Source organism: Lutra lutra, chromosome 7 (assembly GCF_902655055.1).
Source record: "Lutra lutra chromosome 7, mLutLut1.2, whole genome shotgun sequence".
Taxonomy (NCBI): Eukaryota; Metazoa; Chordata; class Mammalia; order Carnivora; family Mustelidae; genus Lutra; species Lutra lutra.
In genome coordinates this window covers 115,170,372-115,190,426 of record NC_062284.1, presented here as the reverse complement: position 1 = coordinate 115,190,426, position 20,055 = coordinate 115,170,372, and the positions used below count along the sequence as shown (strand labels likewise).

At 52.8% G+C, this 20,055-nt stretch overlaps 1 protein-coding gene across 4 annotated transcripts in view; it reads left to right on the top strand.

The window, feature by feature from the left end:
* The window catches only part of ACTN1 (actinin alpha 1), a 97,895-nt gene that overhangs the window by 43,624 nt on the left and 34,216 nt on the right, over positions 1-20,055 (top strand). For all 4 annotated transcript variants that reach the window (XM_047736867.1, XM_047736864.1, XM_047736866.1 and 1 more), the window contains exons 2-3: positions 10,556-10,670; positions 14,624-14,743. In XM_047736867.1, the coding sequence (XP_047592823.1) occupies positions 10,556-10,670; positions 14,624-14,743 (235 nt within the window). The remainder of the gene's footprint in view (positions 1-10,555; positions 10,671-14,623; positions 14,744-20,055) is intronic.

Below are 20,055 nucleotides of genomic sequence, written 5' to 3'. Positions count from 1 at the left end.
GAGGGATGGAGGCGGGCTGGATTGAGATTTTTTAAGAGTCTGCCGTTGACATAGCGCCAGGCCATCTTTGATTAAGTACATAAGATCTAATTTGGTCCTTTCTGATGCCGTGCTGTGTAGATCTTGTGGTTTTGTTTGTTTGTTTTTTGTCAGAAAGAGAACATAAGCAGGGGTGGGGGGGTGGTGGCAGGCAGAGCAGGCCAAGGAAGAAGCAGACTCCCTGCTGAGCAGGGTGAGATGCGGGACTGATCCCAGGACTCTGGGATCATGACCTGAGCTGAAGGCAGACGGTTGACCTACTGAGCCACCCAGGCATCCTGCTGTGTCTTATTATCCCCATTTTATAGGTGGGCATCCTGAGGCCGGGACTAAGGATCCTGCCCAGAGAGAACTGGTGAAAGGTGTAGACTGGGACGGCAGCCCCAGCTCTGCCCGGTTCCGCAGTCCAGCTCCCTGGGGTGCCCCAGCCACCTGCACCCTGAGTCTCTAGGATGCCAGCCTTCACGTGGCCTGGGGGGCAAGCTGTGCGAGAGGTACCCTTTCCAAACAGAGGAAGCTGCCCGGCGGTTCTCAACTTTGTCAGCAACCGCTCCCAGGTTGGGGGAAAGAACACAGATCTGGGTGGAGATGTTCTTGAGGACTCTGCTTTTCATCTCGAGCGAGCCAGCTGACAGCTTGCTTTGAAAGGCTGGCAGCGTGCCCTTGATAAGTGAACCAGATACTCCTGTTTATGTTACGAGAGCAGCGGGCATCTGAGATCACTTCTGGGCAGCTCTTGGCCTACACACACCACCCAGTGCCCACACCCTGGCTGGCCTGGCCACGGGTGGGGACCAGAGGGTCTGCAGGGTGGCCGGCGGGAGAGAGAAGGCACCCTGGCAGTGCCCGAGGATGCTGTGGAGAACTCAACCCCGAGCACGTGCTGGCCCAGCCCCCTCAGGGGTCCCGGGCCTGATGCCCACCCACTGCGCCAACTGGCAGCTGTGGTGGAGCACCCGCTGGCAGGGGGGCTGCAGAACTGGTTTTTGACCCTGGGAGCCTAGACCACGTCCCTGGTTGCTCTGCTCCCGGGATAGAGGGGACGCACTGAGAATGAGCAGCCAGGTACCACCTTTAAGAGGCTGAGAAACTAGACTGGGGTTTTCAGGAGCCTCTTGACTGGGGAGTGCTGCCTTTCCTCTCGCCCCACGATTAGCAGTTTACCAGCTATTGGGGTGGATGTGTGTGTGATTGCTGGCTTATTGTCCTGTCCCTGCCCCCGATTATGACTTTCCCTGTTCTCCTCCCATATTCTACATGGATAAGGCACTTTAAAGTTTTTCAGAACCCTTTCTCTTTGTGGTATCTTATTTGATTCTCTTCCTAATTCTTTTAAGTGGATGGGACAGTTTTTTCCCTTTTGATTACTTTTTTTCTTTAGAAACATCTCCCCCCGCCCTGATAATAAATGAGCACGCATCCCTCCACCCCTGTCCCCAGAATTCCCAGAGAAATGGGAAGTTCCCTGTATCCCATCCCAGAGGTCTAACTTAGAGAAATGCGTATGTGTGCAGACAGACTTTTCTTACATTTGCATAGCTTTTTTTTTTTTTTAATAGGTAATGACTGTATCCAGTATAAAATTCAAAAGAAACAGAAGGGTATTCTGTAAAAAACAAATGTCCTTCCGTCCTCTGTCAGGAGGCCCCAGCTCCCCTCCCTTCCAGGAACATTCCAGCATACAGCTTTTGTGGGTGATCCACTGAGCTCCCAACAGGTATCTGGTTGTGAGGACGGGAGCTGTCAGTCTCGAGACTGAAACACTGATCATACTTGGAGTTCATGGAGATGAAACGTCCCTAATGGAATTTATTGGCCTCTTTTGATAAGGACCAGAGCCTACCAATTGGAATCAGCCCTATAAGGAACAAAAGATTGCCCCTGGTGCTCTGTTTGGCTGTGCCTTTTTTTTTTTTTTTTTTTTTAATTGTATAGTTGCCACAGCATTCCATTGGTTTTAGGTATACAGTAGTGATTCTGGACAATTCTATACCTTATGCTATGCTCACCCCAATTGTAGCTCTCATCTGCGCTTCTGTCTTTGAATTAGGCATGTTATGATGGGAAAAGTTGCTGGATTCCGGCCTGCCAGGTATGAGGGACTTGTTTGGGGTTCCATAGCTGGAAGGGGTCGAGGTCACTTATCTGGGATCACACGCACACCAGGTCCTCTGAACAATAGCTCCCCTGGAGTGATCCCAGAGGAGTGGGAGGGTGTGCCTGGGAGAGGTGTGGGCAGCACGTGAGCCCAAGGCCTGGGGTGGCTGGGTGAGACGGGGCTGCTGTCTCCCCACCACGGCCAGGTGATCTTATTGGGCTGCAGGTGGGTTATCTTGTTTCCTCTGTCGTGAGACCGATAGAAAAGGCACCTTTGTCAACAGAGGCTTCTCTGGTGAGGTCAGCCAAGAGTGGACGGCCTGGATTGTGTTCCGAGGCGAGTAAACATCCAAAAGGAAAGTGCTAGCAGGGAGAAGGGCGAGGGAGCAGATCGTTAATGCGGGTCGTATTTGCAGATGCCTGATGCAGGGAAGCAGAGGAAGTCGGGCATTCGCTTCCTGGAGCCCCGGCGTCTTCACGCGTGGATGGGTTTTGTTTCAGGGGCTTTTCACGTTCCTGGGGTCACTCACTTAGCTTTGACCCTGCTGCTGTACATACGGTTCTGTATCCTGCTTTTTTGTTAATTATATCTAAGGGTTCTTTGCATAATAATACATAGTTTCAGAACCTCTCATTTTGGCCATGTAACGTTCCATTAAGTGGATGAATCATAATTTACGTTACTGATACTTTATTAGTATAATTGGGGCCGTTTCTAATTTTTTCCTCTCAAGTAATGCTGACAAGAACATTTTCTTACTCATGGCCTTAATTTAGCAGTGTTTGCCCAGAATAGCGCCTAGGCATTGGGCTAGGGCTTGCGTGGACTTCAGTTCCCCTTGGTGGGGAGCTTTCCCCAGGAGTCGTACGGCGTCATCCTGCCTGCTGTGACGTCATCCCGCCCGCTGTGACGTCATCCCCGCCTGCTGTGACATCTTGCGGGGCCTTGTCTCGGTACCCACCCTGCCATGGGAATGAACAGGAACTTACTTTTGCCAAGGTAACAAGTGACAATCGATACCCTTTGTTTCAATTCACCAAGTATGGCAGCATGAGTGGTACCTTCCACTGTCCCCCCAGGTGACAGGTATCAGTCCTTGATCCAGCCCAAGTAAGGGGAGCCCCCGCAGCCCCGATAGGAGGTCCTGTCAGCTTTTGCTGCCAGATCCCTGGGCGGCTGGCACCCCCGCTGTGGTGGCTGCAGGGGTGCCTGCGCACACACCGTTGCGTGCTTAGTACTTGCGTCAATACCTTGTACGATCCTGTTCCTGTGTGTGCCGCTTTTTTTGTTAGGAGACTTAGAAAGATTTCATGTTCTCCCATTAAGGAGCCAGAGACCCTAGGAGTCTTTTTTTTTTTAAATAAATATTTTATTTCTAAATAATCTCTACAGGCAACATAGGGCTCCAACTCACAACCCCTAGATCAGGAGTCACTTGCTCTGCCAAACTGAGTGAGCCAGGCATCCCAGTCCTGTTTTCCTCACACTTGCCCCTTCTGCTCATTTATTTAACCTCTTTGAGGCTTCGTTTCCTCCTCTGTAAAATGAGGATGATAAGAGCACCTGCTTCACAGTGGTGTTGTGAAGATGTAGGAGTTAAAGAGGGTGAAACACTCAGAAGAGGGTCTAGTCCACAGATGTGCTTAGTAGAGTTAGCTGCTAATACTGTGATTTAGGGCATGTGTTTGTCTCCTTTGGGCTCTCAAGGGATGGTGACCTTTGGTTGTCACCACTTGAAATGGGGAGATGTTAGTGGTATCTCACGGGAGGGCCCAGGGGAGCTCCTGGACATCTGTGATTCACAGGATAGGCCCCCCGACCCCTGACAAGAAACCAGCCCCAAGTACCAATAGTACAGAGGTTGAGAAGCTCTGCCCACACGTTTAAGTGTGACTCTTGGTAACTGAGCTCTTTGAACATATCTCTAAAGTAACTTTTTCAAGGACTGCCTTAGTCTCTCAGAGAATCAGCATCGTAAGGGAACGTTGCTCAGTGCCCAGGGGTGTGTGGATCCCTCCCCAGCACCCTCACCAAGCACATGCCGTTGGCAGGTAGCACACTGGACATTTGGTCTGTTCTGACACTGAACTCTAGCCTTCCTGGCACTGTCCTCCATCCTAATACTAGTAGCCACCGTTCTTTGAACCTTACGTGTGGGAGATCGTGCTCAGCGGTTGCCATGTGTTTGCTGCGTCTATCCCCTCACCATCCTTGGAGGTGGGTTCTGTTCTTACACCTAGTTTACAGATGGGCAAGCCAGTGAAGTCACTGGCCCACAATCGCTCAGGGGCAGAGCTGGGACTGGGCCTGGTCAGTCTTGCTCTCAAATCTATATTCCTTACTTTGCCTCCTGCCTTGTCCAGCAGACTTATTTGCTCATCCATGGGAAGGTCTTTCAAATCTTTGAAGAGAGCCCCTGAGTCCTCTCTTCTGTCCTCTGGTCAGACAGCCCCAGTTCTCAGAGTTCCCTGCAAAGACATGTTTCTGATCTGCTCTCCATCCAGAACGCTCTCCCATGTCTTGGTGACCGCCTGCCTGCTTCCTGGCTCTGCTCCCGTCGCCTCTCCACCACGCTGCCCCCAGACAGGCTGCCCCTCCCACGCCAGCTCTCCTGATGGGCCGTCAGCTCAGACTCTGTGCCATAGCTGACCCGAGTCACCCAGATTCCATCTGGTTGCTGGTGTCATTTCACAGTGACCCATTTTCAATGATACTCTGTAAGATTTAGCCCACCGTACCTGCAGCCTGAAATCTGCATTGTCCTGGTGGAGCGGAAAGTGTGTGGCAAGGGGAGTCAGGAGGCTGGGTTGTGACCATACCCGACTTGGTGGCCTGCGAAGAGCCACTTGCCTTCTCTGGTCACGTGTCCTCCCTGGTAAAGGGAGGCTTTGACATGGGTGCTGTTAGCATGGCTTCTGGCTCTAACATTCTTCAGTGAAATGTGTTGGGCAGCAAGAACTTGTAATAATGGTAGTTTTGATTATTGTGGTAGCAGTGAGAATAGGTAACTATCAGGCAGCCACTCTGTCCCAGGCTCTTTTCAGGGACTTAAATGGCTCGTCTTACGGAATCCCCAGGCCCCATGTGTTCTTACCCTCTTCATATTATCCCCGCTCTACAGGTGAGCGCCTTGAGCAAAGCCACACTGAGTCGCTTGCCCACCATTACCACCTGACCCAGAAGTGGTGGGACCTGGGGTTTGCGTGATCTTCTTTAGAGTGAATCCTTCCAGACTCCCAGATGCTTGCTGTCCAGAGTGATCCTCTAGTCAAGTGCCCTGACTTCCCGTGTTTTAGCATCTCACGTTTGACTACTCCTTCTCCCACCAAGATGAAGGCTGTGAATGCTGCTTGACTTTAAAGGTTCAGCCTCTGATTCGTGCTTATGGGGTGATCTTCTGTACCCCAGAACCAAGCTGAATATGATAATACAGATACTCTTTTGGAATCTTAAGATATAGACAATAATGATGAGGCTAGTGACTGTTTCTTAACGCATTTACTATATTTCAGACGTATATTAATACTGTGTTATCATTAACATAAATTAGCAATATTAAGATTAATATTCTCTTTTTTCAAATTTTTTATTGTCTACTTTTATATCTTATTTAAATTTCATCACAGTTCTGCCGACTGGATGCTATTGTCTATTCCCATTTTACAGATTTGAAAACAGAGGCTCAAAGAGACCAGTGTGACTAAAGTCACATTCTGGTGCCTCTGAGCTGGGAGTGGGAGAGAGCACGTTCTCAAAAGCCACTTGTTTTCTCAACACATTTTAGGGGAAATATTTACTTGTTAAAGACATAATGGAAAAAAAAGTATTAGAGGATTCTCTGTGACAGCAGGACTTTGAGGCCCATAGAGAAAGAAGGTAGCTCCATGGAACTCAGCCTGGGCTCAAGCACCCTCCTTCTTCTCCCCTATCTCCCCTGTCATGACGTGTTCATCTGTCCCCCCACCCCCAACTTGGGGCCTGGCCAGGCCTATTGGCAGCCCTGACTTTCAGCCATTAGATAGGGTTAGATATGCAGATTGGAGGTGGGTAGATAGTACAAGGTCTGAGAGAGGTTGAACCCAGGTTCTGGTTCTCTGCCAGCCCCTCCCTGTCTCCCAGCACCCTCAGAGGTTGCAGCCGGAGGAGGGTGAAATGGGAAAGGAACCTGTGAGCCCTTCCAGCATGGGGCCCCAAGCACATTTCCTGAGATCTCCCAGCACCCCTGAGCCCATTTCTGCTGCAGAGTGTGTCCACCAAAGGCCCATCGGCGGCTTCTTTTCTTTTTTTTTTTTAAGATTTTATTTATTTGTCAGAGAGAGAGGGAGAGAGAGCAAGCACAGGCAGACAGAATGGCAGGCAGAGGCAGAGGGAGAAGCAGGCTCCTGCTGAGCAAGGAGCCCGATGCGGGACTCGATACCAGGACGCTGGAATCATGACCCGAGCCGAAGGCAGCTGCTTAACCAACTGAGCCACCCAGGCGTCCCTTCTTTTCTTTTTTTAAGATTTTATTTATTTGTTTGAGAGAGAGCGAGCAAGCACCCACAAGCAAAGGGAGGGGCAGAAGGAGAGGGAGAAGCAGACTCCCCGCTGAGCAGGGAGCCCGAGCCCAGGACCCTAGGATCATGACCTCAGTGGAAGGCAGACGCTTAACTGACTAAGCCACCCAGGTGTCCCCCATCAGCAGCTTCTGTCTCTTTAGACTGTGATCTGAAGAAGGACCCATTGATGGGGCTCTTGGAACAATAGGAAGGTCCGATAGGGTGAGGCAAGGTTGGGACTAAGGCCATAAGATGGCCCCCTGGCCTTCATTTGAGTGAGGCTGGACCCTAGCCCAGCGGGGGTAGCACTCCTCACCACACTGGGATGCGTGGCCTGGAGGCCCTGGGCCCTGGGTCTCTAACTATGGGCATCACTTGTAGCTGTTGGCTTTTCATCCTTGTTGGAGCTTTGGGGCACTGCCAAGGAGCAGGTGCAGGTGTCCTCCTCTATCATAATGTTGGAGCGTGAACGTGAAGACCAAGGTCTGTTCGTACATCTTCACCAGCAAGTGGGACATCTCCACCCTTTGTTCATCTGGTGGAAATGACTGGAATTCTGTGTTTTGAATTTAGTTTAATAAGTCCTTCACTAAGGAGCTCCTGGAGGGCTGCCCTGGCCAGGGAACCAGGACTCTTCAGTCCAGACACAACAGTGGGGTTGTACGCCGGAGGCGAGCATATGGCTGCGTGGTGCCCACATTGTCCTCCCCACTCCTTTGCCCCATTGGTTTCTTCTCTGGTGAGGATCCATAGAGTCGCTGTACAAGTCATGGGCCTCCTGCACCCCACACCACAATGATAGTCCTTTACCATAACACAGCAGAGTTCTCAGACACACGGGGTGTCATATTGGGAGCTCAGGGCTGCACTTCAGGGTGGGACCTGGACAGAGTTTGGTGGCTGAGGGCAGGGAGGAGACTGCAGGTGGGGGGCACAGAGCAGGTGAGTCCACGGGGAGAGCAGCTGCTTTATCTCCTCCTCCTTATCACCGATGGCACGCTTTCGAAGTGACAGGCAATTTACAAGTGTTTTCTAGTTAACCCTTCTGACTTCTTAAAGTGCTGTCACTGTCTGGCTTTTACTGGTCAGGGAACTGAAGTTGAGGGAGGGTAATCTCAGAGTCACACAGCTGGAAAAGAGTTGAATCAGATGTGGTGCACCCTGACATGCCTGGTCTCAGCCCGAAAGTGACCTCCACCCCTTCCGTCCCGTGGCCTGAGCTGCGTGAGAGGTGCTGCTTATTGGTGGAACTTTCCTTCAGGCGCCCCTTCAAGGCAGTCACCTGTCGGGCCCAGGATGGGACACTGAGGGTCTCCCAGTGGCGCGCAGCTCCAGAGGCCTCAGAACCAGGGCTTTGTGTGGGAGCCATGAGCAAACACAGGTGCATTTCTGTCTCCCAGAGCTCTGAGCCTGGCTTCCCCAGGAAATGGGGTCGGCTGCTTTCAACAGCATTTTCCTCTTGCAAAAGCAGTATTTTTTTTTTTTTTTTTTCAAAACCAGCCTCTTCTTCCCCTCATCCCCAACCCCTCTCCACAGCTGAGCGATAAACAGATCTCATGGCCCCCAGCTGTGGCCAGTGCGGGTGATTCCGACCAGGACCTTGGCCACATTGGACCCGAAATTGCCCCCTGCTGGGGGGAGGGGCACTTCCCCTGGAGTCTGTAGGAAACCCCAGGGCAGAGGCTGAGTGTGGGCCTGGAAGGGAGGTGAGAGCAAGGCGCGGTGGAAATTCCAGATGGTGGTAGATGAGAAGAAGCTGCCCTCCCCCCGCATACCTATCGTGATGACACTCGGGGTGGGAGTATGTGGACAGGTCACAGCTGGGAGAGGATATGGAACCACAAGATAAATTCTCTTCAAGATTACAAAGTTCTCTAATGTTTTACAACAAAAAAATTTTAACAAAATGAAAAAGGCTAAGTACCCCCTAGTCTCCTGCCAGGTCATGGTGCCAACACTAGGGGCAGGGCACCCAGTAAACAGACCTCCTCTGGGTGGTCTTACGCTTCTGGAGGGTCCCCGAGGGCGCTGTTTGGCCCAACAGCCCGCTGCCCGGATACCTCCCGGCATCATCCACAGGTGCATCTGGGTCTTCTAGAACTGTCCCCCCCCCCAATCCCTCCAGCTTTGCAAGGCCCCTTCACCATGCTCCTTCACCCAGCTATCCAGTTTTTACATTGTCTGGAATGTGCACTGCACAGGGAGTTTTTGCTGAGCAGGGGTTTTTGCTCTTTTGGTCACTGCTGTGTCCCTGACCCTGTGCTCTGGAACTCTAGGCAGAGCATTGAGGCCACACCCTCTCCGACAAGTGGCCAGGTAATGACCGTGCACTGGGATAGGGGCAATGATGGCGTGGGTGCAGGATGCTTTGGGCTCTATGCCCCCAAACCAGGTGTGGCGGTGGGCTGTCAGGAAGGCTTCCGGGAGGAAGCGATTGCTGAGCCTGATCTTGGAAGATGAGTGTGAGCTAGCCAAGCATGGCGTGGAGGACATTCCAGCCTGAGGGTCAGAATATATCCCTGCTCACCCTCATCTGTGTATCAGGCTTCCCAAAGCTTTTGGATAGCACCCACAAGCCTCTTCTCCATCGTGGGAGCTGACTGGCAGAGTGGAGTAGCGTTTGTAGGGAGAGAGAAGTCGCCTCATGAGGCGTGATTTAAAGATGAAGACTTGGACTTTGGGGTGTCGTTGCGCTGCCTCCTCCTCCCCACCTTCGTGGACTGACACCGTCCTTCCTCCTTGCTCACTGGCTCTATCAGCTCTTGCTCATAAACCCGAGCAGCCGTTTCTTTTCTGCTCACGATCACTGGGGTGCCATTCCTCTCTTTGGCCTGTTCCTTGCCACTTCCCTTTGTTCCCCCCCCAAGGGCAAGAGGAAGTGGTGGAGGAAGGGGGTCATGAGTCTGGTGACCTTTCTGAGGAGGAGGGGTGGTTCTGGTGTGCCTGCTACTGGTTGAGTAACACACCGCTCACCATTGCAGTTTTGCAGGGCGGGTGGGAGGGGAGCTGACTGGCGCTGCTGGGGGCGGTGGGGGGCTGGACATGGGGACTTGAGACCCTGTGTTGTTGAGGATGCCGTTTGGTGCATAGAATTCTGGAGTTGCCAAGAAGTAGATTGCATCTGAAGCTGGAGAGCTCTTCTTTCTGGGGAGAGACCCTGCCCCAGTTTTAGGTGGGCTTGGGAAATGGAAGCACCTGCTTCTGTCTCTGTTCCTGGGGTCAGCCTGTTCCTCGTGGGAGCCACGAGGTGGCGCTGTCCTTGAGGGACTGCTTGGTTAGTCCCGGGCTGCTTCAGTGTTGCTGCTCTCCCCTGCCCCTTGCCCCTGCCGCAACCCCTGCCCTCAGACTGGAAAATCACAATATAGATGGACTTTCATTTAGTCTCCTCAGAGTCCCTTCTGGAATTCTTCCTCACACCTTTGCAGCTGGAGGTGCCTCACACCCTGACGCCAGACAGACACATACACACATGGGCACATTGGGGTCCTCCCCTTTCTCTCCTTGTCCTGACACCGCCTGTGAACTGTGAACCCAACAAGACTCACTAATTCTTTCCTTAGCCAGCTGCCAAGTGGTCAAAGATTTATTCAACTCATTTGCCCTGATAATTAATTAAGGCTCACTATGCCTCCCCTGGGGTATTCTGCCGTGTAACTGTGAGGATGGAAACTAACCCTAAGAACCTAAGAGGTCAGTTGCCAGCCCTTCTAACGGCGCGTGGAGAGGCCGCAAAGGAGGGTTGCCTGCCCATATCATCCACACGGCACCTGGAGAGGGCGTGGTAGGCGGGGCCCGGGACCCACCAAGGCCCCTGTGAAGGCCTCAGAGACTCTGGGATGTGTGGGGAGCCTGACCTCTTGCTCGTCTTCCCTTTGCCTAGACGTTCACGGCATGGTGCAACTCCCACCTCCGCAAGGCAGGGACGCAGATCGAGAACATCGAGGAGGACTTCCGGGACGGACTGAAGCTCATGCTGCTGCTGGAGGTCATCTCAGGTGAGGGGGGCCACCCTGGCCAAGGGTGAGGTGCTTGCCTGTTGGGTTCGGCCACAGTGGGGGGATGCTGCCTTGACACGTCAGCTTCTGCTCTGCCTTTGCTCGTGGTGAGGCCTGGGTCTCTTGGAAGAAGCTGGGGTCGCCGTGTGTGAATTCAGACTAGGAGACTGGGTTTGGTCCTGGCTCTGCTGCCGGCCATCCACGTGCCTCAGGACCCTCATTTGCAAAAAGGAAGAAGGTCCACCATGGCTGACCATCTTCAAACCTTGGCTCTACTAGTGCCTCTCCACCTCTATCCAGATGATCCCACTCCCTTATCTGGCCCCCAGTGAAGAATTTGGATGTCCAGAAATCTGGAGAGACAGCTCCCCTTGAATGTAGTCCTCTGCCTTCTTAGGAATACCTTTCCTCCACCATGCCTTCGAGGTTGGTGGTTCCAACATTCTCGCCTTGGTTTATACGCTGGGTAATCTTAGCTACTCTCTTCACTTTACCTTCTACCTCAGTATCAGTGACGCTCAGACCTGGTTTCAGTCCAGCCTTTTCCCTCAGGCCCCATCTCCACCCAGATGTCCCCCCAGCATCCCCTCAGTGTGCCCAGTATGCGGACTACCCTTGGCCCCGACAGACCTCTTTCCTATATTCTCCGTCTTCTTCTCCCAAACCTAATGTAGAGCTCTGAGACAACGCTTCCTTTGCTTTGCTTTCCAACTTGGCATTCAAGTTCCATTCCTTCTATTTCCTTCTTCTGTTAGCCTTTTAACCTCTGCCATGTGGTGTCAGTGTGGGCCTTGCCAGCTCTCACCTAGATGATCCGCAGAGACCTTGGACCCCTCCCAGCTCCTTCCCCACCGCAGTCCATCCTCTGCATGGCAGCCGGAGGGGCCGGCTCAGGCCCAAATAAGGTCTTGCTGTCTCTTGCTCAGAGCCCTTCAGTGCCTCCCCAGGGCTCGAAGCCTGTAGCCCACATTCCTTCACGTAGCTCGCAGGATCTTTTGTGAGCTGGCACCTGTTTCATTTTCAGCTAACTTCCCAAAAAGGTATCAGACCTCAGACCCTCTGTCACCCCAAGAGATGCGCAGTCCTCACCAGGGACGGGCTCTCTGCCCTCTGTGCTTCTGCACAAGCTCCAGCCATCTTGTTCCCCAGAACTTTTAAATATCTTCCTGCAGGTGAAATTTGTGTGTGGGAGAATGGAGATGGGGAAGGGGGATTGTGTGTGTGCGGTACAACCTATGAAACAGAAAATTGAATGTTTTGAACATTTTCAATTTCCTGGACTATTTTGTAAGTCCCTTTGTTGTGCAGACACACCAGCATCCACCTGCGACTTCTCTGTCACCCCTCATGGAGACCTCAAGCCCATCAAACACCGCCTCCCCCTCCCCCCCGCTCCCTTCTCCCTCGAGCCCCGGCAGTCACCCTTGTCTTAGTTTCTGTGACTGTTCTCGGCACCTTGTATTAGTGGAATCAGACAGTGTATGTCTTTCTGTGGCTTATTTCATTGTAATGTCTTCCAGGTTCGTCCATGTGTCCCGTTCTCCTTCCTTTTTGAGGCTAACATTGCGCTGTACGTACACACCGCGTTCTGTGTACCCATTCATCTTCTGGTGCACACTGGAACTGCTTCTATCTTTTGGCTCTTACGACTAGTGCTGCTGTGAACTGGGGTGTACGGATATCTGTTTGAGCCCTGCTTTCAGTTCTCTGGGGTAAATACCCAGAAATGGAATTGTTGGATCATATGGTAATTCTAGGTTTAATTTTTTTAGGAGCCACCATACTGTTCTCCTCCAACTGCCTTTCTGAGTGTTCTCCCCTGCCTCCTCTTCTAACATTTCTTAGTTTACACAAACCTGGTGTTGTTCTTTTTCATTCTTCCCGGCTCATCTCAGGGTTTTCTTCCAGGGAGGCTTTCCCCAAATGAGTGGCTGTCCTCAGGAGGACAGGAGCTCTGGGCTCCTGTCACACCCCGTTCATTCCTCTTGTCATTCCTCTGTCATGTTCGTTTGCCCACGGTATGATCATTTTTGGCCCATTTGTGCTTTTCTGCATCCCACGCTCAGCTGCTTGGGGCAGGGATGGTCTCATCTCTGTCCCAAGTGCTCAGAACGGTGCTTGGCATGTGTGTGATGGTCAGCAAATATTAGAGTGACCAGATGCCCTGTGCTGGACTTTTCTGCAGGACTAGCCACATATTCCCCACCAAACAGGTGGGCCTGTGCCCAAGGGGACCTGTGCATGTCTGTGAACCGGGGTTCTCTCTTTCCTTGGGGTGGGGAACATTGAGTCACTGAGGCATTGCATTTTCTTCCTTGAGCATTGTGAGGTGAGTAGAAGGACAGAAGGAAGGGGCTGGTGCCCCCAGTGGTCTTCTGAGGAGCGTCCCCAGACCACCCCCGCCAGAATCTGCAGGAGTGCTTGTCCACATGCAAAGTCCTAGGCACACCCCAGGCCACCTAATTTCCAAAATTAGGAGGCAGGGGAAGGGGGCTGGGCATTGGAATTGCGAGAACTGCTGGCCTTGCTGCCTTCACTGTCCCGATGGAGAAGTCCTGCTCCAGCCAGGGTACACAGCTTGGGGGCTGGCTGGGGAGCCCAGGCTTGGCAGGACCTGAGGGCTAGGGCTTCAGCAGGAGAGCTTCAGGGCAGGGGGCGGGATGCGGCGCTGCCTCATCCGTCCAATGGGAGGGAGTCCCCGGGGCATTTCGTCTGCCCAGGGGGATGATGGGGTACCTCGCTTCGGAGGCTGAGCAGGGGCCACAGCCTTGGGAGAGCTGCAAGTGGAAGGTCTTAATTTAATCATTAAAACCCAGCTGTGCTTCCTTGGGAGCTGCCAGGCCTAATCACATCTGTGGCAGGAAGTCTGTTCTCCAGAAGCTGGGGTGGAGGGGGCCTGAGAGGCCCCCTGGAGAAGTGCTGTTCCCACATTGTGGCTGCCCAGCTCCTTGAGCTCTCTTGGCAAGGCTGCAAATGTCCTGGGTGTGGCGGGGAGGGGATTGCGGCTGGGTGGGGCTGTAGACCATGGCAGGTGCACTGGTCCTGAGTTTCGGGCTCTGGGACAGTACCCAGCCTCCTGGAATCCCTGGCCTTTTAGAGATTCTAAAGCTATGTGTCCTTCCCTGGTATGGGCATGCATGTTGCACATTTTAATTTTGAGTTTTAGTTTAAAGAGGTCCCTGAATGCCTCTGTTCTGAGCTGAAAGTGCTCTTAATGGGGTGTTTGGAGAACCAGCTCTTTCCCTGCAGCTTCTGACCCTGGAACCTGCGTTGGAGGAGGGGGTGGACTGAGGGTGGGGAGTTGGCTTGGAACTGAGCCAAGGATGCCCACAGGAGGCAGTGGTTCTCGAGCGAGAGAGGAACACCTTGGGAAGCTCTCTTTGAACACTAGGGGACTTTTTCAGAATATTCTAAAGTGCCCACACATCTTCCCAGACGAAGCAATATAGACTAGAAGGGGTTCGGGGCCTTTGCATGTGCTGCTGTTCTGCTTTGATCATCACTGCCTGCTGTCACAGCGCAGCTGCACTCCCACTCAGAGGCCTTTCCTGACTATTCCACAACTCCTTCATGCCCCACCTGTCCTCCTCTGCATGCTCTTTTTAGGCATTTATCCTTCTTGGTGTTTGTTCGTTTGCACGTATTTGTGTGTTTCTCTGTTGAAGCTCTGTCTCCTCCTGGTCCAGAAGTGTGCAAAGGCAGGGAATTGGTTTGTTCACCCCTGTATTCCTAGCGCCTGCCAGGTCCCAGACACAGGGGCTTAATACAGATCAGTTGGGTGGGGGTAAGCACTGAGGTCTGAGAAGTGGCAGGAAAGAGGCAGGGCTGACTCTCCCTGTCACTCCCTGCGAGGGGGCCCCTTGCTGCTCATGGGCGAGAGTGTCATGAGAGCAGCCGTGCTCCCAAGAAGCAGCACTTGACCGTCCCTGCCCTCCCTCTTGATCTGCATGCAGGGGAGCGCTTGGCCAAGCCGGAGAGAGGCAAGATGAGAGTACACAAGATCTCCAACGTCAACAAGGCCCTGGATTTCATAGCCAGCAAGGGGGTCAAGCTCGTGTCCATCGGAGCCGAAGGTGAGTGAGGCCCACTGTCTGGCTGCTTGGCAGAGCCTGATTTTCTGTTCCCTGTTCTCTTGGCCTTTTCTCCCCTGACTCCTGGGTTCCCACGCTGCTGGGTGCATTGGGAAGTGGGGGTAGCCAGCACCTCCATCTGGTCAACCTGCGGATTCTTCATGTAACAGCTACACTTGCCGTCCAATCTCGGCACCCCCCACGTTGGCTCTGCCCCCTGGAAAACCACGGGCCTGCTCCCTGGTCCTGACCTGGAACCCTCCCACCCCCAGCTAAATCCTGGTGCCTTGAGATCCTGTGAGAGTGGAGTGCCACCTCCCTCACCCACGGGCCTGCCTGCACTCTGCTGCCTGAGGCAGAGAATTCTGTTGCCTGGAGAGTGTCAGACACGGGCTGGGTGGAGGTCTTCCCAGGGGTCTGTGGGGAAGACTGATGTCCAGAAGCCTTCAGGAACATTCCTAATAGCATTTTTCTATAGATTAGCTTCTTGACTCTTTTTCTTTCACTTGAAAACAGTTTTTTTTTAAAGCTCCGTATACATTGTTATTCATTTGTTCTTAATGGTTTAAAAGAGGCAGTGCAGTTTCGGTGTGCACTGTGGTGTTCTGGAAGGATTTGGGGAGGGTGGAGGAGAACGGAACACCGTAGGCAGGCTGTGTCAGCACTGTGCCCTGTGGATTCATCCAGGACTCCCTGGGCACCTGCTGTGCAGCACCAGAAGTCTAAAGCTGGGAAGCATTTCCATCCATTCATTCACCATTTGACATGCACGCATGGCTGTGAATGCCCGAGCACTCACGCCCTGGTGGGTTCTGGGCCGGAGAGACGATCTCACTGATCCCTCACATGGCCTCCCTGGTGGCTCTCGTCGTTACCCTCATTGGATGAGAAGGAACCAGATGCCTAACGAGATGAAGTAACTTACTGAAGGTCCCAGTGTCTCTAAGTGGCAAAGCCAGAGTTGAGACCAGGTCTGTGTCGGAGAAATCACCCCCCATCGCCCCCCCCTTGAAGAGGGTGGGGGACTTGCTCCAGTAAACCAGAGGAGCACATCTCTTCTCTGGTGGGAGGAGTCTAAAGCTCTACCCGCCCCACCTTCCTTTCTAGAAATGGAGGGATTTTATATTGCTACATCAAAGGTGAATTTTAGCACAGTATCGGCAAACCACAGTCCGCGGTCTCAAATCCGGCCGACACGGGTTTTGGTACATGCTGGAACCCAGCCACACCTGTCTGTTTACATTTCTCTTTGTCTGTTCTCCTGCTACTGTTGGCAGAAAAGTTGTGACAGAGACCGTATGGCCTGCAGAGCTGAAAATATTTCCTATCAGGCTTTTGCAGAACAATTTCGCCAAGCCCAGGCTTACTGGGGACTCGGACTCACGTTTGAGCGGTCGTGGGTGCCACCCCGTGTGTCCCAGCACACCCTCGGCTGTGAAGCAAAGTCCGTGTCTTCTGTGTCTGTGTGGTGTGCACAGCAGGTGCTCAGGAGATGTTCGAAGGACTCACACCTAGCAGGGTATTTGTTTTGTGAGTGGAAACATAGTCTCTTCTTGAAAGAGTAGTTTGCTCTATTAGGGAAGATTAAAGACTTGGCAGAAAGAGTTTCCATGAAGCAGGGCTGGGAAACCAGAAGACGGCGCTCGCCTGGTCTGGTGTAAGCTTACATGTCCCCTGGGGCAGGGCAGTAAAGGATGTGTAAGGGAGAGCTGGGGTGATGGTAGGGATGAGTGGGGATTCTGGAGAACTGGGGAAAGCATGTCCTTCCTTCTAAGCGGGGCACCTGCCAGGCAGGTCTGATTGTTTGTTGCTATGGGGGGGGGGATACGGGTCCATCATGGCAAGAGCTTTCCATCTTTTTTCAAAAGAAGCCAGAAATCCAGATTTTTAGAAAGAAAAACAGCTACCTAACAGGTTTTGTTTTGTTTTGTTTCTGTTTTTGTTTTTTAAACTCTGAGCAATATTTCTACCCTTTAAAAAAAAATAAAAAATTTAAATTTAAAATTAAAAAGGTCTGAAGGGGAGGAGGAAAGGGGAAGATGGGAGAGAAGAGCACTTGCTCCCAGCTCTTTGGCTAGACAGGATGCTTTGCCTGGGCTCTCCCTTTCTGCCTGTGAGCAGGCCTGTAGGGTGGGTCATCAACCACATTGTGTAATCCCGGCAGCTGAGACTGAGAAGAGTTGCTGGGGTGGAAGCCGGTGGTGTGGCTGAGCACAGGCTGTGGGTAGACTCCTTCTGTGGGGCAGAGCCAGATTGAACCCGGGAGTTCGGGCTCCAGAGCTGAGATCTGAGCCTCTTTTCATCGCTGTAGACGCGGCGTGTGGGGGCCGAGGGCAGGACTTTACTGTGTGCTTGTCCTCACCTACGGAGGGCTGGGTCTGCTTGGCTGTCTGTGCCTGTCCTGGCAGAGGGCGAGGAGCAAAGACAGATCCAGGCATAAACTCCATCCGGTGCCTTTGACCTTCCAGGAAGTCAACCAAGCTGGCCACGATTTCTGATTTGTTTCACACGGGCCTCGCTTCTCTGAAGATTTTGAAAGGCTTCTTTAAAATGAGATAATCCTTGGGGCGCCTGGGTGGCTCAGCGGGTTAAAGCCTCTGCCTTCGGCTCAGGTCATGATCTCAGGGTCCTGGGATCGAGCCCCACATCGGGCTCTCTGCTCAGCAGGGAGCCTGCTTCCCTTCCTCTCTCTGCCTGCCTCTCTGCCTGCCTGTGATCTCTGTCTGTCAAATAAATAAATAAAATCTTTAAAAAAAAAAATAAAATAAAATGAGATAATCCTGACCTCCTCACTACCCTAGGGATTCCTTGCTGTAGGCCGAGCCTTCTACATTGAAATCACCTCTCCTGTTTCAAACTGAGCACTAAGATCATGTGCTAGGATGTCTGCCCTGCCATGCCAGGAAACTGGATGAGGCCACAAATGGGGTTTGTTTATTTTAATGAAATGCGGTTTATTGCTATAGACTAACATAAAACACAGTGGAGCCAATCCCCGGAGTGAGCACTCGTGGGGGTCTGGGTGGGAGAGGTGCATCCTGGGCTGAAGGGGGCAGGCCTATCGTGGGCGAGACCCCAGACCTTTAAAAGATTATCATAGGGTGCAGGACTAGACTCTGGTGAGCCCCTGACGGGAAGACCCAGGCCCAGGTGGCCCTCTAGGAATGGAATGGGTGCTCTGGAGGGGTCTCTGGTCCCTGTCCCTGAAGGTGTTTGCACGGAGGCTGAAAGCAAGGGATTTCCATATGTCCAGGTGGGATTAGAATAGATCCTTGATTTAGGATACACTTGATTTAGAATGTCTAGACTTCGTGGACTTGAGACTTGACCTAGGTGAGTGGTTCGTATTTAACCCCGTGAGAGGACCAGAAGGATTTTTTATCTGAAGATCTTTGGGCAGGGAAGGCCTGATGGCTTTGGGTGCCAGGAGCCTGGGCGTGGTCTTGATGATGGGTCACCTGTGCTGGGGGTGAAGCGTAGTGTGGGTCTGGGAGCTGGTGACCCCTGGCGGTCTAGTTTCTGTCATGTGGAATGTCTTCATTCTACCATCTGAGTCATGCATGGGGGGGGGGGGCAGGGGGCGGGGGGGGGGCAGGGGGCGGGGGGGGGCTGCCTCCATAGGGTGGGGGCAGGGGGTCAGTGCAGGATGTGAACGCCTTGTGGCAGGCTATAGACCAGGAACGGCAGAAACATGGCTCCCCTTCTTCCTATACCCACAGCAGACAGTTTAATCTGTCACCACGTTTTGTCCCCAGGGCCCAGTGTGGCCTTGGGACCCTCTTTTGAGACCCAGCTTTCCTGGCAGCCCTCTGACATAAGGCTGCTGGTGAGTTGGGCATCCGTGATCCAGACCCACAGATGCCTGGGAAAAGGATTTGTTCTGGGGACCCTCGGGGTGGGGGGGCAGGGGCTATGCTCTGGGGATGGGATAGGGAGGCAGCGGGCCCTGAGGCTGGGGTGCTGTAGGGGGTGTCAGCCCACTCTTTTTGCCTGTACTTGGCTCTCCTCTGTCCTGCAGGATATGGTATGAGTGAGACTTCAGTGAGCAGAAATCCCTGGGGGTTTCTGGGGAAGGGAGGGAGGAATAAGTGGGCAAAAAAGAAGCCACTCTTGTCTCCCTTAGTGCTGGGAGGGCACCGCACTCGAGGCCACAGGAGGCCCAGGTATTTGGCCTTCACAGGTCGGGTGCGGGGGGAGCCATGGGATGGGGTAGAGGCAGGGGGCCAGTGCTGCAGCCTCTGCCCTCGGAAAGGTCAATACCTCGCCACCTGAGCCTCTTCTAGATGTTAAAAAAATAATCCCCCGTGTTGAAAACACTGTCCATGAAATTTCACACTTGCTTTTTCCACTTTCCATATCGTAAAGATTTCTCCAGGTCATTAAAAACTCGTGAAGGTAATTCTTAGTGGCTGTGTTCATGGTTGAGCACAGCGGTGCTCTGTTCCAGACCTGGGTCCTGCCCTGGAGGAGCCCGAGTGTGTCTATGATCTCCCAGCCACGGGCCTGGGTAACCTCTGCCTGTTCACCCGCACGTGGGTCATGCCCTCCAGTGCTCCCTCATTCATTCATTCATTCATTCATTCAATAGATGTTGATGGGGGGCTTTCTCTGTGCCTGGCACTCCCTCTGCTGGGCTCTAAGCAGTGATGCAGAATGGAAAAATTGTTCCCCTCATGGAGCTTAGGGTCTGGAAGGGGAGAGAGAGAAAATACACATGCACGCATGCGTGCGCGTCAGGTGAAAAATAATCTAGCAGGAAGTGCAGGTGGGAGGTTTCCAGGAGAAGATGAAGTGGAGATGGAGGGAGGTGCGGGACAAGTCTCATGGATATCTGGGGAGGAGAGAGCTGTGGGGAGGCCATGTGACCTTGGGGGGGTGCTGTCAGGGCCCCATTGGTCATGGGCGTGGACTCTGAGGCAGGTGGGAAGCTGCGGAGGTCCTGAGCAGATGGTGACGGGCAGGGAGGGCATTTACTCCATTGCACATTGTACTGGGTGTATTTCTGCTTTCCAACTTCGGGCCACAAGAAATGACCCTACAACAGGCCCTGTCATACAGCAGCCTTATGCTGCGTGTCCGACCGTCGGCTAGGCATAGATTCCTAGAGGGAGAGTTCACTGTCAGGAAGTCGAACAACTTCAGGGTGCTTGATCCTGTTGCCAAATTATTTTCCAGAAAGTGTGTTTTTGTTTTTGTTTTTAAAGATTTATTTATTTGAGGGGCGCCTGGATGGCTCAGTGGGTTAAAGCCTCTGCCTTTGGCTCGGGTCAGGATCCCAGGGTCCTGGGATTGAGCCCCGCATTGGGCTCTCTGCT